This window comes from Anoplopoma fimbria, chromosome 13 (genome assembly GCF_027596085.1).
Source record: "Anoplopoma fimbria isolate UVic2021 breed Golden Eagle Sablefish chromosome 13, Afim_UVic_2022, whole genome shotgun sequence".
NCBI lineage: Eukaryota > Metazoa > Chordata > Actinopteri > Perciformes > Anoplopomatidae > Anoplopoma > Anoplopoma fimbria.
This window is the reverse complement of record NC_072461.1, coordinates 27,164,447-27,183,160: the sequence shown is the minus strand read 5'-3', so window position 1 is coordinate 27,183,160 and position 18,714 is coordinate 27,164,447. Positions and strand designations below refer to the sequence as shown.

The following is an 18,714-nucleotide window of genomic DNA, read 5'->3' as shown; positions in this document are numbered from 1 at the left end:
AAATAAATAATATAAAACAAACAAACAAACAAAAAAAGCTAATTAGATTAAACAATCCGGTGTTAATTGGCGATGCACTCTTTGTGCCTTGATAACATTCAACCTTTAGCTAACTGTCAAAATGTAAATTAATCAGCAAAACAGGCTTTGTTACTGGGGGGTTTTTAAATTGCTTTTTATGAATTATTTTTTTTAAATAATTCATAAAGTGTGTGAATACAACTTCATCTAATTTGCAATTACCTGAGCAGGACAGGTGTCGAAAGTGCATAATATTCTGTAGAAAAAGAAACTTTTAAGATGGAAAGACATGAATCTGCAATTATTCTTTAATTTAAACTGGGGTCGGATCTGGGTTAGAAAAATTGAGTAAAAGTACAAAAGTATTTGCATCAAATATACTTTAATTACCAGAAGTTACCGAAAGTAAAATTACATTAGAGGCCATTCAGACATTGACATTTTTAACTTCAAAAAGAGACGAGAGCTAAATATCTTTCCTGAAACATTATATGTCTTTTTTATTTCTTTTTTGTGGTCAGTTTCACCATCAATTACAATTTTTGTCAGTGAGCACTTCCTCCATTTCCTCCTCATGTTTCCTGGCCGTCTAACTACACTGACTGTAAAATAAGAGCTACAAAAAGACCCAAAGTAATCTTTAAAACACCTTTTTAAATGAGAAAACAATAATGAGTTTGGATCTTGGACACACGTTGACACTCTTGTTACAGAAGCTGAAAATATCACCCTGAAAAGTTTGAAGAACCTTTTTTTCTCAGCTGATTCACTTATGAAACAAGCAGTTTTTCTCTCAGAATGTTAAACTCAGACTGAACTCGTGTCCTAGAAACAAAAAAAAGAAACAAACTGCCTGTTTTTACATAATCCATTAAATCCCAGAGTAAACAAAGCTGCATATTAATATTGTGGAGACTCCTTTACATCTTGTTCTTCATCATGTTTTATGTCTTTAAATACATATAGTCCTCACTGATGTATATCTTATTTCCGTTCCACATTATTTGCACTATATTGATGGATTCTATGTTATTTATTTATTTATTAAGTTTTTTTCTGCCTCAGAGAAACATTTGTGTGACTAAAACCACCATCGGTGCATAAAACATCAACAACAACAAACACAATGTAACTGCTGTTCATTCAGAAACAACTGGCTGACTGATCCCTCCATCCACCCGTTTAATCTCTCTATCCTGTACATGTGTCCATCCATCCATTAACCCATCTGCCAATGTGCATCAGATCATCCATCCACCTCCATTAGATAATCCATCCACAGTGACCTTCAACCCCACTTACACCCCGCACGACACATCCATCCACAGTCGGTTAAAACTGTCGGCGTGCAGAATCAGAAAAAAAACAACGATTTATATTTCAGCTGCACAAGCTCTCTGGAAAAACACTCACCGTCTGATGTAAAGAAAACACACAGAGAGATACTACAACGAGATACAAAAAGACGACAAAGAAGCATCAAACAAGGGGCAAAAAAAACAAAACGACAGCAAAGAGTCCAAAACAACTACAAAGAGACAAAAAACACCTGAAAGAGACACAAAAATACTTCAAAGAAACACAAAAATACTTCAAAGAGATACAAAAAAACTACAAAGAAGCATCAAACAAGGGGCAAAACATACAATAAATGACTACAAGGAGACACAAAACAACTAAAAAGGGTCAAAAACACCTACTAAGAGATGTAAAACAACCTGAAAGACACACAAAATACTTCAAAGAGACACAAAAACACTTCAAAGAGATACAAATAGCAACTAGAAAACGGCACAAAACAGCTAAAACGAAAAAACAACCTCAAAAACAGATAAAACAATGTCTACAAAGAAACACAAAACAAGTAGAAAGAGACCAAAACAAGTACAAAGAGACAGAAACACCTACTAAGAGATGTAAAACAACCTGAAAGAGACACAAAAATACTTCAAAGAGATACAAAAAGACAACAAAGAGACACAAAACGACTGCAAAGAGACACAGAGCAACTACAAAACGGCACTAAAAAGTAAAAATAAAATGCAAAACGACCTCAAAGACAAAAAACTACAAGGAGAGGCAAAACAACTTCATTTTTTCTCACAATGTTCAAATATATTCCCCTCATGGAGGATATGAAATAATCTAATTCACTGGAAGTCACACTAATAGGTCACTACTAATGAGATTAAAATGTTAAAGAAAGACACATGCTAACAGATTAGCCACCTGTGGGTCTTCTTGTTTAAAGTCCAGTAGTGAGGGGGTCAGTGGATGAGTAATGGGAGGAAACGGGGACGTCTTCCCCCCTGGAAACAAGTCGTCAGGAAGCTATTTCAGGCCAACAAAGAGCTCTTATTTCATTTTTTATCAAAACAATGGTGGAGGTCTGGAGCCGGAGTCGGGAGAGTGAAGGGTTTAAAGTGCTCGGAAATGTCAAATAGGCCACCTGAAGAATGGCCTCGGGTGCAAACGGCTAATATTACTCTCTACTGTTATTGTGAAGGATCTGACGGAGAGGAAGTGTTGAGCCATTTGTTAGAGCTGAAGTAGATCTTTTAATGGGAAATATTTTCATTTAATGGGCATAAATCCAAAGTGGAGCTGCAGCAAAGGCCAACAAACTCCAACCAGAGAGATTTTATCATAATAAGAAATGTCTTTTTAGTTTTTGAGCTTAAAGAACAGCACATGCATCATTAATAATAATAATAATACAATAAGCTAATAAATATACCTATGATAAGAATATATAATAGTATGAAAGGGACCCTTCTGCATATTTCGTTGATGATAGTTATCTGCTTTTACTTGATTTTGAAGATGCAGGACGTATTTTCTTAAAGGGACAGTGTGTAGGATTTAGTGACATCTAGCGGTGAGGTTGCAGATTGCATCCAACTGAATACTCCTCCGCTCACTCCTCCTTTTGCACAACCTAAACTTTATAAAAAGGCGTATAAATAGCACAACATTTTAAGGACATTCCACGTCAGGTTAACGCATTTTAGGCTTATATCATGTCATGAAACTGCTGCAGTTTGGTTTAGGCAACAAAACCACTTAGTTTACATGTACATGAACGAAGTAAAACGTAAAAAGAGTAACATAAGTATGGAAAACACATCACAAACATCACTAACAAACTTCCAAATAACTCAACAACTCTTTGTGACACGTACACCAGTCTCCCCAACACCCCTCCCATTTCTTTTATTTTATTCTATCACTTGCTCTTTACGTACTGTGGTAGATATGTAGATATGATGGGCTCATGTTTACACATACAAACACGTTTCTTAGTTTCAGGTGATATAAACTGTAGAATAATATATTCTATTTCTATTAATAGATCCCCTAAAATGCTACACTCGCCCTTTTTGAGTCTTTTTTTTTTAGTTCAGGATGGAGAAAAAGGTCATTTTTGTTCTTATCAAGTATATTCTAAGAAAAAATAAATTCCTCATATGACTGATTAGAGCCACAAACACATTGTGTAATATTTTTTATGTGGAACTGGAGCACAAAAGCTTGTTATTAAAAGGTCCATGAGCCGCCTCCTCCTGCTATCACACTGAAAACATGCCCTGATGTGATGAATGGAGCTCCTTATCTCGGTCTGGAGACGTGTGGACTTATTTTGGATCACTTTCTCTTTTCTCAGCCAGAGCAGCTGCTCAATGTTTCGTAAGATGAAACTTTTAGTATCGCTGAATAATCAACCAAACTGAAGCTCCAACAGCAGAAACCATTCAATGCAGTTAGACCAACTAACCAATGGGAACAGGCTTAAAGGGATAGTTCAACAATCTCATCAAAGGAAAACATTTTGGGAAATGCATTTATTGTCTTTCTTACTGAGAGTGAACTCAGAGGATCAATACCGTTCTCTTGTCCGTACAGTAAATATGAAGCTACAGCCAGCAGCTGGTTAGCTTAGCATAAGAGACTGGAAGCAGAGGGGGTAGAGACTCAGAATGAATACAACGAAACATAAAATGACCAAAAAGAGACACAAAAAAGCCTACAAAGAGAACAGAACAACTACAATGAGACACAAAATGGCATGAAAACCACCACGAAGAGACACAAAAAGAACTACAAAAGAGGTTTAAGTACGATAAAGTCTGTGAGTCTTGGTCCTGTGTAGTAGAGGTGATGGGGCCCTTTCCTTCTTTGTGCCCAGGGGCCCATTATTGTCTCATAATCCGTCAAAAACACTTTTTAAACAACAAGAAATACGTTCAGCACGTGACTCTCCATGAAGCCACAAACTGTTGTTCTTACATTTCTGTTTGTGTTCGGATTAGAGAAACGAGATGAGGCACATTCCTGCAAACAGGGATGGTCAAGGTTTTGTTAGGAGCTCTATTAGATGTTAAAAAGTTAAACTCTTCATCTTTCCATACGATATGACGGATGTGAACACATTCCTGGCAGGAGAAATCTTTTGTCTGAGCATGTTAGTGATGTTAAAATGAAACTTCTGCCCTAAAAAACAGGAGTGAATCTGAGAAAAAGTGCAGCCAAATGACAGATAACGTTAGAAAGGGATTTATTGACTCCTCCTATCGGAACGCATGCCGACGATTATTAGTGATTGCATTCTTTTTAAGTAGATTTAGCACAAAAGCAGTGTTAGTGGGTCAGTCGGTCCTGATCTCACAGCTCCCCGTTGGCACAGGCCTTCATGGACGCCACCCCGGCGGGCCTGAATCCGGCGTACTGTCCGTCCGGACTCGGGTACTCCTCCCTCACCCTCCACACGCAGCAGCTGGGGATGGCCGGGTGGGCGTCGCCGGGCGCCACCCCGAACCTCCAGCTGACGTACTGACTGTAGGCGCAGTGACGCAGGGCGGCGGTGAGGCCTCGGCCGGCGGGGGGCGGAGTCAGAGGGTCCCGGTAGAGGAGGACGGCCTCCAGCAGGGAGCGGCGCAACACCAGGCGCTCGAACAACGGCGAGGAGGTGATGCAGGCGCCGTCGCTCCGCCGGCAGCACAGCTCCTCCTGGGGGAGGGAGGAGGGAGCGCAGCCGTCGCACCGGCACCAGGCTGGGCGGCGGCGTTTGGGGGCGGGGGTGGGGTCAGGGGCGGGTTTATGGTCGGGAACGTCGGGATCCACCCCGATACCCGGCTGGAGCAAACAGACAACGGCCCTCAGATGTCCACTGTCCTCCTGTCAGGACAAAGAAAAGATTCAGGCTGTTATTTTAACATTTTACACGTTTTACAGTAAAAACATATCTTTATGCACAGGAACATTTAAAGATTTTGTTCTATTTTACTTCCATAACATCTTTTCTTTCAGACTAGTGGAAAGAAAACCTTTTATTTTACTACTTTGTCTATTTTAGTCTGTAGATTTCTCCCAAATTCACCAAAAGTTACCATTAGATAATGCCTCATTTGCATTTTTAAACATAACATTTCAGAAAACTTGTAATACCAAAAATAATCATCTTAATATCAATAATCAACTGGTGAAGTTTCATCATGATATCTATTAGTTTATTTTTTTACCCTATTCACCTGTAGTGTCTTCAACATGTATGTAATTTAACTAAACATATCTTTAAAGGACGTTTTCTTTAAATGAGTTTTTTCTCAGACTCTGATCCATAAATCTCCACTTCAGTAGCTCTTACATACACCAAACTTTACAGCTTCATTCCTCTCTATATTCTGAAGGTTTCTACAGAGGGGTTTGTTCATATATCATTCATAACCTGATTTATACAACATTGTATTACTGAAAACATGGAGAAAATTGTTTTTTTTATGTCTGTTTTCTGATTTATGGAGTGATACAAAGAGATATCCAAAAATCCCTCAATGAAAACATTTGACTATAGTACGTCAACAAAATGACTCAAGAACTTTGAACCTGGCTTTATCCAACCTTCAGATTTCTGTTCTGGAAATGTATGAAAATTTGCACATATTTAATAAGATAACACTTCATTTGCATCATTTCACATAATATTTTAGAAAACTTAATCAACTTGGGAAGTTTCATGGTGATATATATTAAAAAATTCACCTGTTTTCACCTGACATATTGTCTCAATAACCTCTAGTGATATCTAACAATATAAATATTATTTTTTGTACAGGTTTAGAGATGCAGTATCTGTTCCGCCTCAACCACAACACGAAGGAAGTAAATTAAGTTAAAAAACAATCTGCATTTCACAATTTTATTAATACAACAATAAATCAAAATTTGATGCTGAAAAACTGCCATTTATACCAGTAAAAAAGTATCAATCATAATGTTTTTTGCATTCAGTTGATAATCTGATGCTCTTCTGAAGGTTTCTTTCATTTTTGGGGCGTTTTATTTATTTAAATTTGATTTGGATCTAGAAAACTACAATAATGCTTCATATCATGGCTCCAGATTAAGTCACCACAGATCCTTCAACCCTGAAGGTTTTCATTTTCTTTGCAGCTATAATGTTAGCTTATCAAACAGAGTTTAGGTTTTTATTTCACTGTGTTTAATCTCTGCAGCGGCTTCACCTTCTGCGGCTGAACAGACATCGGTTTGACGTTCTGTAAACTTTTCTTCTGAGATTTCTTCACCAGTCGAATGTGGCTCTCATCCACGTACGACACACAGAGGATGCACTGCAGTCACACAAAAACATATCAATAATCTGGATTATTACAGGGATTACACTGTTAATAAAGTGTGTGTGTGTGTGTGTGTGTGTGTGTGTGTGTGTGTGTGTTGTGTGTGTGTGTGTGTGTGTGTGTGCATCTCGTCACCTTCTGTTGGTCCGCCACCGACTCCACCTTCTTCTCAGAGTAGTTCTGTCCGACATCCGTGGAGTAGCAGCTGGTTCCAATCAGCCAATCGATCATCACCGTCGTCTGGAGGAGGAAGACACACACACACACACACACACACACACACACACACACACACACACACACACACACACACACACACACACACACACACACACACACACACACACACACACACACACACACACACACACACACACACACACAGTTTCACACCTCATCACACACATATACAAACATCAAATATGTCTTTATTTTATTGAGATAAACTGTATTTATCTGAGAATATGAGATATACTTTATTGTCCCCAAGGGGAAATTAGCTGCAGGGGAATATAATAAACTATAAAAAATATAATAGGTAAAATATAAAAAATATATAAAGTCAAATATAATAATAGGTAAAATATAATAGGTAAAATATAATATAGAAAATAAAATATAAAAAATATATTAGGTAAAATATAGAAAGTATAATATAGAAAATATAATTTAGAAAATGTATAAAGTCAAATATAATATAGAAAATATATAAAGTCAAATATAATAATAGGTCAAATATAATATAGAAAATATAATTTAGAAAATATAATTTAGAAAAATATAATATAGAAAATATAATATAGAAAATATATTAGGTAAAATATAATATAGATAATATCCATCCATCCATCCATTTTCCGTAACCTGCTTATCCAGTTAAGGGTCGCAGGGGTGCTGGAGCCGATCTCAGCTGTATAATAATAGGTAAAATATAATATAGAAAGTATAATATAGAAAATATAATTTAGAAAAATATAATACAGAAAATATAATATAGAAAATATAAAATATATTAAAATATATAATATAGAAAATATAATATAGAAAATATAATTTAGAAAAATATAACATAGAAAATATAATAATAGGTAAAATATAATATAGAGAATATATTAGTAAAATAATATAATATACAAAATATAAATTAGAAAATATAATTTAGAAAAATATAATACAGGAAATATAATATAGAAAATATAAAATATATTAGGTAAAATATAATATAGAAAATATACTATTGAAAATATATATGGTAAAATATAATAGTTATTTTGATCAAGCAACAATAGCTGATGAAACCAGTCAAAAGTTATAAAGTTATATTCATTCTATGAGGCAACCTGAGAAATATACTTTAAGAACATTGAAAATACTTATATGGTATTTCTAAATACTGCTACTTTTACTACAAGTACAAGATCTCAAAAGTACTTCTTCCACCTTCTTCCTCTCGTCTTCACTAAAAAAGCGAGTGAGTATATTTACAACATTTCAAACTATTTATTTAGTAATTAATAAATAATAATACAGTTACTGTTGTTTATCAGTGAGGTGATTGGAACTACTTTCTGATGACAGCGGAGGATGAATACACGCGTGACTCACCAGAGCGTAGTACGACAGCGTGGATCCGATGTAGATGATGAGCTGAATGAAGCTGAACTTTCCCGCCTGAAATAAAACAACAACATATAAAACTGTCACTTTATGATAAAGGTAAATTATGTTATTTTTATTTTATTGATCGGATAAAATCATCTCAAAACATAAATAGATGAACAAACTAGGACATTTCACAAAGAACTACTGCTTTAAAGTAAAATAAAAATAAATAAAAATAATAATAGATATTAAGAGGAGTTAACAGGGTAAAAATAAATAACTACATTTTTTTTACCTGTTAAATTGACCAGTGCATGAAAAACAGATGTTGTTACCTGTAATTTCTCCCTTTAAGTAAACAAAAAAAGAGAAACCCGAACGCAACAATAAAAGAAATGATGAATGAAAAGTGTAAAATAAAAAGACGCACCTGTCCGAACACCATGACATCGAACCGGATCCCGAATGCTTTGTACAGCGTCCGCTCCTCCACCCCGTTCACTGTGTTGTACTTTGCAAATCTGATCAGAAGACGGAAGAAATGAAAATGAATATAGACTCTGTAGCCCAGAGTGAAACATGAAGATGGATTATTTACCCCAAATAAGGAATAAAACAAAAATCAGATCACTGATTTAGTTTTTATTTATTTACTTTAATTTCTGCACGATAAACTTGATATTTAACGCCTCTTAAATCATGTATATAAATGATTATGATATATTATTTTATGGATAGTTATGGTTACAGACCCTCTTCACCTCCCTACACTCGTATTTTGAGTATAAATACAAAAAAAAGACAAAAAGCCCAATAAACCATGTTAAAGATGAATTTCTATAGATACCACAGTAATATTAATTGTTAACTTTAATTGTTTTGGCCACAATTATTAAATGTAAACTTTCATTAAACCTTAATTTAACCTGGACAATCCCAATTACATGTTAAATCTCTTCTACTAGAAGGTCCTGGTCGAGACACCAGGGTAAAAGATTTACAACATAAAAACACAAATAACAGATTTAAAAAAATAAAAAATGCCAAAAGTTAAAAACAACATAATTAAGAATTTATTTTACTTCCTTCATTATCTCTACTGTATTTATTTTTGTCCTTGTTCTGCTGCAACAACCACATTTCTCCTCTGGGGGTCAATAAAGGCTTAGGTTATCTTACAGACATACAGTGATTTATTATTACTATTAATCTAAATAATAAAAATAATATTAATATTACCATTACTATAATTATTAATAATAATTAATAATAATATTATTATTATTATTATTATTATTATTATTATTAATATCATAATTACTATCATTATCATTCTATCATAATGATTTTAATAATTATTATTATTATAATAATTATTTCAGGAGGGTCAAGACTTGATTAACAGAAAAACAGAAAACCTTTATTGTTTTTATTTAAATTAATGGATATAAAAGTTTTTCCTTTTTTGAAGTATATCAAATATAATAGTAACTATTATTATTAATAACAATAATAATAAAAGTAGTAGTAAAAGGTCCTATGACGGTCCTATGATAAGGAACGTGTAAACAGTGGGTGAGGATGGTGAGCGTGACCTTTGACCCCGGCTCACCTGAAGTTGAGCCCCGGGTAGAGCGTCCTGTTGCTCTCCTTCTCGTCCAGACGTCTGAAGGAATACCTGGGGAGGCAACGCTGCATCAGCCGGTCCAGGTTACAGTCCCACTTTATCAGGATGCCGATGACGCCCCCTGTGGTCAACAGAGGATGTGCTGATTATAATGTAGTTATTAATTATTATTATTATTATTATTATTATTATTATTATTATAACCCTTAAAACCTCACTGGAGGTTGAGGGAAACCCAGAATATCAGTAAATATTCCAGGTTAACTGTCGTTTAACTCAAAAGGGGACAATTTTCTTTATTTACTGCGTTTATTTGTAATACTTTGAGGCAAGACACAAAGGTAGTTCTCTAGAATTGTATGTTTAATTATGCAAATGAGGCATTATCTAACAGTAACTTTTAGTGAATTTAGGAGAAATCTACAGACAAAAAAAGACAAAGTAGTAAAATAAACACCTAAATGTGTATTTTAGATGTTTTCTTTCCAGTAGTCTGAAAGAAGACGTGTTATGGAAGCAAAATACATCAAAATATCTAAATTGATCATTGCATGAAAAACACTGTTTTCACCTGTAGTGTCTCTCCTTAAGTACATTTTGTTAATAATACGTATGTACTTTTACTTTGCTGCAGAACCTTTACTTGTAAAATAGTATTTTCTACATTGTGGTATAATCATGTTTACTCAAGTAAAGAAACTCAAAGTTTAAGACAGAGTTACTAAGAAAAATATATTTATATATATATATTACTGTTACGAGTCAACAAATGGTAAAAAGCTTATATGTAGAATATAACATTCATTTTTTTTTGAATAAGCTTTAATAAAAGTTGGACAGTAATCATTGTTGTGAGATTTATTCTGCCTTGTTTAAGTTTATCATTTTATGACTTTATAACTTTATAACCCAGTTTAAAACATTTGTTAGAGAAGTTACCAAATGTAATAAATTACATTAATTTAATGAATTAACTAAAATAGTTACATCACTTAATCTGTGACCTTTTTCATTTCTAAATTAACCTTCCACTGCTGGTTTTTGCTCATAAAAATATAAACACAAAAAAAGGGATAAACATTTTATACTATATATATATATATTTTTTTTTTTTTTTTATTTTTTTTTATTATTCCTGTCAAACATATTCAGTATAAAATGCTCCTAAGCAGGAAATGTATCCCACAATTCACTGCAACACAAAGTTCAGGTCAGACAGAAGTGAGACGATGTTTAAATGGTGAAAGTGAAGTTTGTGCATCTTCTGCTTTTGTCTTTTTTACATCTGACTCACTTCTATTCTATAAATGATTCCTCAAAGTCTTGTTTCCTCAAAACAAGAGAATGAAATCTGCCAATGCAGTCAAAGTACTTCAACTTGTTTCCAACAGAAATAAGACTTTTGTTGAGATTTTTCACAAGAATGTAAGATGTGTGTCTGGAAATAAGAGAAAGATGATCTTCACCGGAAGACGGATGAAATATTCTAAAATAAAATAAAATAAAATAAAATAAAATAAAATAAAATAAAATAAAATAAAATAAAATAAAATAAAATAAAATAAAATAAAAAAATAAAATGATAAAATAAAATATGATAAAATAAAATAAAATAAAATAGAAATGTAATAAAATAAAATATAATGTACCTACACTTGAAAGGGAAAAAAAGGAAAAAGTTTTAATAAGGAATTCTTGTTATCAGTTGAACGATGTCTGACTGTATTTTGAACTTTTCACTTTGACGCTGATTTTCCACACAAAAGATTTCAGAGGCAGAACTTCCTTCTTTTTATTTTGGGCTGTTTCATTTCAGTTTTTCTTGAAACTCTTGTTGATGAAACTCAAGAAAAACAAACCGGTCCGTTGTCAGCAGTGAAGTGAGTCAGTAAAATGTCATTATATGATGTTATATACAGAGAGGAAACATTTGAACATCACCTCCACGGCCATCTCAGAAAACTTCTCTCCGGCGTCTCTGACGACGTCTCCCAGTCTGAAGATGGGACACAAAGGGTCTTTGTCTCTCTGGCAGCTCTTCAGGTAGCCTTCGTTCATCTCCGGGAGGATGTTCCTCCTGGAAAAGGAAAGAAAAACAAAAGAAAAACAGACGCTTTATTTTACATTTTTTGAAATGTCATCAGTCTGTTTTTCAGCCCAATCTGAATCTACACACTCACAGACTTTGAGTTCCTTCAAAATCTATGAGGGTTTAGTTTTTTGTTACGATGTCAAATCATCAAGTGTTGGGTTTTTTTCATAACCAATTCTGCAGACTTTGCTTAAGGGAATTACCCAGAATTCATAGCGTTGTGGCGTTAAACACGGGGTTACCAGGGGGAGAAAAAAAGGTAAACAAAGAGGACGACACATTTGTGTTCAGACTGGAGAACAAATGGAACATAAAAACACATGAAATCACATTTATTCATTAAACGTCTCATTTTGTTAATTTCTTTACTTATTAAACGAGAATAAAAAAAATGCGGGAAAATAAATAATCTATACAAAAATAAAAAGAATCTCTGTGATAAATGTGACAAGACAAAACATGACAGTAATACAGTAATTAAAACCACAAAGAGAGGAGAAAAAACACTACTTTGTTGAAATAATAATATATATGAAAGGGTTTCTTAAGGGTTCTAGAAATATGTAGAAAGAGTAAAGCATCACATAAAGACGTCTCACCGGGTGAAGTTGAACGCTGGGAAGCGGATGTTGTTTTTGATGAGGACCGTGAAGTTCTCAGCTGCTGCTAACATAGCAGGTCTGTAACATGGGGAATAAAAATATATATTATACACTAAAGTCAATACGATAAGTTTTAATAACTCAAATTCACAGTACCTCCATCATAGTGAGACTCAAAAACATGTAAGAGACAGTTAAATAAACTTTAAAAGGTTTATAAGAACTATTAAACCACTTTTCACGAACTGCTCAGCAGCAATTAACAGATAGACTCAGTCAGAGATAAGCTGGTTAACAAACTGGAGCATTTAGCAGCTAAAGAAGAGCTGGTGGAGACCAAAAACAGAGCTAAAAGACGCACGCTCATCAGCTGACAAAAACACGGAGACTCCTAATGAATCAGTTCTAAGTTTAAATATGCAAATTAGGTATTATCTTATTATTAAATATGTGGTTACTTCATACATTTCCAGAACATGGAAAATGTGAGTATTGGATAAAGCCAGGTCCAAGATTCTTTGACATTTTACGGTCAGAGCTTTTTACAGAGGGAATCAAATAAAAAAGAATCCTCCATGTTTTCAGTAATACAATGTTGTATAAATATATAAATCAGACTATGAATGATTTATGAACAAACCCCTCTGTAGAAATGTTTGTATTACAAATTTTCTGAAATGTTGTGTTTAAATATGCAAATGAGGCATTATCTAATGGTAACTTTGGGTGAATTTAGGAGAAAACTAAAGATGCAAATAGACAAAATAGTAAAATAAATGTTTTCTTTCGACTATTCTGAAATAAAAAATGTTATAGGAGCAAAATACATACAATTTCCAAATTTATCAGTGAATGAAAAACAATGTTTTTGCGTGAAAAGTCTCATCATGGCAGGAAGTAAAAAAAAAAGATGTTAGTTTCCATCGACTTGTATGTTTTCGTGTGTTGTTTTTTTTCCCCCCAATAAGGAACAAGTTGAAAAAAAAGCGTTTTTAGTTATTCTTCTTTAATGCTAAGTTCTTTTGGGGGTTTTGTGTCATGATACTAATTTGAGTTGTTGTGGTTTTAAATTCCTATAAAAATCAAATTAAACTTAAATGTGATGATGTTTCAACGTTTTGTTCGAGACTTGTTTCTGCTGCCCCCAAGTGGCCAAAAAGTGTTATTGCAGGTTAATGTTAACTTTTGACCCATTGATGCCTCAAAATTTATTTTCCAGAAGTGAAAAATTCCAGATCTGACAACGAAACATCAGAGTTCACCTCGGAGGGTTGGTCCTGGCTTCCACCGGACACCACGCAGAAACCTCGCAGGTTTTCTTCAACACCCCAAACCTCAGACACGATCCCGTCTTGATTCCTGCAGCGATAAAACAGAAACAGAGCTGCTGAGTTCAGTCTGATTCTGTCACAGCTTTAGTTTAGCAGAGAGCCTCATGTCTGAAAGGTTAAACTACAACACCTGAACGTTACATTCCTCTGCTGCGACGGCAGAGAAGTGAGAAAAAACATCCTCATTCCAAAACCCAAAGTCACAAAATGATTCCTCTGCACGTCTGAATGAGTCGGTTTCATCAGTTAGAAGAAGCAAGTAAAGCCTCCAAAACCAGGCCTGTAATCATCAGTTCTGGGGTGAAGAGGAATCTGGCTCCAGATCAACTTCATGCAGCTTAGAAAGTACATTTACTCAAGTAAGATAAGATAAGATAATCCTTTAAGTACTGTGCTGATGTACAAGTCCGATGTACTTGTACTTGAAACCTCTGTTCTGCTGCTACTTTCTCCTTCTCAGATACAAATAATGGACTTTTTACTCCACTGCAGGTGTTTCTTTCCTCCTCTCTTTTCTTTTTCTCTCTCTCCTCCTCTCTCCTGCTCTCCTCCTCTCCTCTCCTATCATCTCTCCTCCCTCCTCCTCCTTCTCCTCCTCCTCTCCTCTCTATTTCTCTCCTCCTCTTCCTCTCCTCTCTCCTATCCTCCTCTCTCCTCCTCTCCCCTCCTCCTCTTTCTCTTCTCTTCTCTTCCTTCCCTCCTCTCTCCTCCCTCTTTTTCTACTCCCTCCTCTCTCCTCCTCCTCCTCCTCCTCCCTCCTCCTCTCCCCTGCCCTCTCTTCCCTCCTCTTCTCCTCCTCCTCTCCTTTTTACTCCTCTTTCCTCCATTCATCTTTACTCCTCTCATTTCTTTTTCCCCTCTCTCCTACTCTCCTCCCTCCTCCTCTATTTCTCTCCTCCTCTTCCTCTCATCTCTCCTCCTCCTCCCTCCCCTCCTCTCTCCTCCTCTCCTCTCTCCCTCCTCTCCTCTCCTCCCTCCTCCCTCCCTCCTCTTTTCTCCTCTCCTCCCTCCCTCCCTCTCCTCCCTCCCTTCTACTCCTCCTCCTCCTCCTCCTCCTCCTCCTCCTCTCTCCTCCTCCATTTTTAAAAATGAAAAGCGTTCTGTCGACCACCTGATCCATTACTGGACTGATGGTTTCAGCTTTACTCAGGTTACTGTTCTGTAATGTTTCCTGGAGGCTCTATCGACCCGTCCACAGTGAAACCCGGAACACAAACAGCTTAAAGAGGTGAAAACCCTCCGACGCTCCCTGAAGGCAGCGTTTCTGTGGCCTTAAAGCAGGAGAGGAGCGAGTACCGTGGCTCTGCTGGTCCCAGCCTCCTCTCTCACAGTCCTCATCGCGGAGACACAACCCGCCCTTCTTAGGAACCTGGAACAGAAACACTGCTGCAGCATCAGAACACTCCTCCTCACTGCTGCTTCATTATTAATGATGATGATGATGATGACGAAGGACGAGCACCTCGGGACATTTCCCCTGCTTCTGGTTCTTCGTCACGATGACGTTGGTCACCACAAAGAAGGAGTTTTTCTCCTGAAACGAACAAACAAAATTAAACATCTTTAACTTTTTCACTTGAGGACCAGGAGGTTCCAGGAGGTTCCAGGAGGTTCCAGGAGGTTCCTGGTTCTTACCTGTGAGGGGCCGCTGTAGTCCACCACATCCCAGACCACGTCCCCGACCCCGGGCAGGTGGGCCTGAGCTACACCCTTCACCTTGGTGGTGACGGAGCTCACCACCAGGTCAAACTCCTGGTAATTCCTGTTCCACAACACCATGATGCTGCAGGGAAATGAATCACACAAAACACAAAACACAATTAACTCGGCTTTTTTAAGGTCACCAGTTTTGTTTATTCCTTTAACCCAACAGCTTTTTTCTTTTATGCAAATCCAGATGATATCGCTCTTCAACATTTGATTTATTTCATTAACTTAAATGACTCATTTTTCATTCATAAACAAAAATTCTGTAATTCGTTCTCTAAGTTTCTACACTTTCTCTTCAAATTAAACGCTTTTTCTTTGCGTATATTTTTGTTTAAATTATATAAACAGAGAAAAGCAGCAAATCTTCACACTACAGAAGAGACAAACAGAAGATTTCTGTCATTTTTGCTTAAAAAACGTCTTCAATTATAAATGTTTTCTCATAATTCAGGGGTTGCAGATTCATTTTCTGTCAATCAACTAATCATTTAATCAACTGATGGTCAGTTTTGACCGTTCAGTTTAAAAATATGTTTCTTTTGAGTCGCCCAGTATCCAGAAAAGTAACATTTTAAAGTAGAATGAAACAAAAACTAATGAAAAAATATATATTTTCTCATATTTTAAGATATATACAGAAAACAATGTTTACAGAACTGAAAGTAATATATTTTACATCACAACTTCAAGTCCCCATGAAGATGTAATAATAGTACTTTTAATGTCAAGTTAAGAAAATTATATCTTTAACATTATTTAATTAAGTTCACCAGAGTGAGTATTTTAAAATTATAAATAAATATATATATATATATATATATATATATATATATATATATAAATATATATATATAATATATATATATATATATATTTATATTTATATATATATATATTTATATTTATATAAATATATATAAATATATATATAAATATAATATATAAATATATAATATATATATATATATATATATATATATATATATATATATAATATTAAATATGACAGAGATCATTGTAAAATACAAAAAATAAAACACTTTTTACAGAGTATTTCTTCCACATACTCAGTTAAAAACTCACAGTACTTTATGGGATTATATATGAGTATAAAAGTAATAAGAAATACCGGAAATTATTTCACAATAAAAGCACTGGAGTACCAAAAAAAGGGGCTGTTCCTACAAAATAAAACACATTTGAATGATTTGCATTCAAACACTAATAAACAGCTTTACTGATCATCACTTAGTGTCATTTGTGGTTTATTTAACTTTAAAACAGCAGCTGCTCCTCTGCGCATGCGCGGTTCTGCAGGGAATCTGCGGGATCCACATGTGCGTTCACTCACCTGGTGAACAGCAGGATTGTTGCGTTCAGGGTCCACTTCAGAGACCCGAGCCGGACGCTCTGGATCCGGACCAGCTTGGTGGTTTCATACTGACAGAGGATCCTGCAGCCTGCCATCCTCCTGCGGTGGTTTAGTGGTCCTGGTCTGCGTTTCTTCACTGGAGGAGGATTCTCTGACTCATTTCTTCACTCTTCTTCCTGTGTGGAAGGTCACATGTGCAGAACCAGTGCCAACAACACACAGACTGAGTTCTGAGTCCAGAACCCAGTAAGAGAGCAGTGCTTCCAGCTCTGATCCTGCAGAATGAGCTTTAATCTGAGTGTTGCATGAGAAAAAATAGCAAATACTGGAATAAAAACATCTTAAATGTGCAACTTGAAGCACAACAGAATAACAGAAACATAGATTGTAAAATGACACTTCCTTTTTGAAACATGCTTTCACTTTTCTTTTTTTTTAAGAAAAACACATTCAATAAAGGCTTTTTTTATTGCTCATTTGCTTATTTATAATTCTTATTTTTTTTTACTATGTCTCTTGTTTGCACAATCCTCTGCTGCTGTAATCCTGTAAATTATCTTATCTTATTTTAGTTATTAATACCAAAAGGTACGTTCACACTTCACATAAACACAGAACATCTGATTGTTTTTAATCCACTGACAAGTTCAATAAAGTTTTATTCAAAAAAGAAGAGGGCCAGATCCTCAAAATTGTTTTGAAAAAAGGAAAAAGATGTTTTAATTTAAGAGAAAGTTTTTAGGGGTTGAGTGGTCCGGGTCTGCGTTTCTCCACTGGAGGAGGATTCTCTGACTCATTTCTTCACTCTTCTTCCTGTGTGGAAGGTCACATGTGCAGAACCAGTGCCAACAACACACAGACTGGGTTCTGAGTCCAGAACCCAGATAAGAGAGCAGTGCTTTCAGCTCTGATCCTGCAGAATGAGCTTTAATCTGAGAAAAAATAGCAAATACTGGAATAAAAACATCTTAAATGTGCAACTTGAAGCACAACAGAAACATTGTAATTTGGAAATGACACTTCCTTTTTGAAACATGCTTTCACTTTTCTTTTTTTTAAGAAAAACATTCAATAAAGGCTTTTTTTATTGCTCATTTGCTTATTTATAATACTTATTTTTGATTTTTTTTTTACTATGTCTCTTGTTTGCACAATCCTCTGCTGCTGTAATCCTGTAAATTATCTTATCTTATTTTAGTTATTAATACCAAAAGGTACGTTCACACTTCACATAAACACAGAACATCTGATTGTTTTTAATCCACTGACAAGTTCAATAAAGTTTTATTCAAAAAAGAAGAGGGCCAGATCCTCAAAATTGTTTTGAAAAAAGGAAAAAGATGTTTTAATTTAAGAGAAAGTTTTTAGGGGTTGAGTGGTCCGGGTCTGCGTTTCTCCACTGGAGGAGGATTCTCTGACTCATTTCTTCACTCTTCTTCCTGTGTGGAAGGTCACATGTGCAGAACCAGTGCCAACAACACACAGACTGGGTTCTGAGTCCAGAACCCAGATAAGAGAGCAGTGCTTCCAGCTCTGATCCTGCAGAATGAGCTTTAATCTGAGTGTTGCATGAGGAAAAATAGTAAATACTGGAATAAAAACATCTTAAATGTGCAACTTGAAGCACAACAGAATAACAGAAACATAGATTGTAATTTGGAAATGACACTTCCTTTTTGAAACATGCTTTCACTTTTCTTTTTTTTAAGAAAAACATTCAAT

General features: G+C 35.2%; 1 protein-coding gene across 1 annotated transcript; it reads right to left on the bottom strand.

Annotated features, from left to right (window-relative positions):
• Positions 1–3,864: 3,864 nt before the first annotated feature.
• On the bottom strand, positions 3,865–17,262 carry p2rx7 (purinergic receptor P2X, ligand-gated ion channel, 7). Its single transcript, XM_054611138.1, has 13 exons — positions 16,972–17,262; positions 15,546–15,693; positions 15,373–15,444; positions 15,207–15,279; positions 13,842–13,938; positions 12,577–12,657; positions 11,827–11,962; positions 9,871–10,007; positions 8,689–8,779; positions 8,262–8,327; positions 6,792–6,896; positions 6,543–6,650; positions 3,865–5,196 (listed from the first exon to the last, which is right to left on the bottom strand). The coding sequence occupies exons 1-13, from the start codon at positions 17,085–17,087 to the stop codon at positions 4,684–4,686; spliced, it is 1,743 nt and encodes a 580-aa protein (XP_054467113.1). The 5' UTR covers positions 17,088–17,262; the 3' UTR covers positions 3,865–4,683.
• Between the last annotated feature and the right edge of the window lie 1,452 nt (positions 17,263–18,714).

What these genes read in the sequence shown, in the direction of transcription:
- p2rx7 (XM_054611138.1), bottom strand. Translation starts at nt 17,087, where the DNA reads ATGGCAGGCTGCAGGATCCTCTGTCAGTATGAAACCACCAAGCTGGTC. An exon ending in ACTACAGCGGCCCCTCACAG is followed by an intron (nt 15,445 to 15,545) that starts GTAAGAACCAGG and finishes TGTTCGTTTCAG; the next exon opens with GAGAAAAACTCCTTCTTTGT. An exon ending in CGCTGTCGTACTACGCTCTG is followed by an intron (nt 6,897 to 8,261) that starts GTGAGTCACGCG and finishes TTCCTCCTCCAG; the next exon opens with ACGACGGTGATGATCGATTG.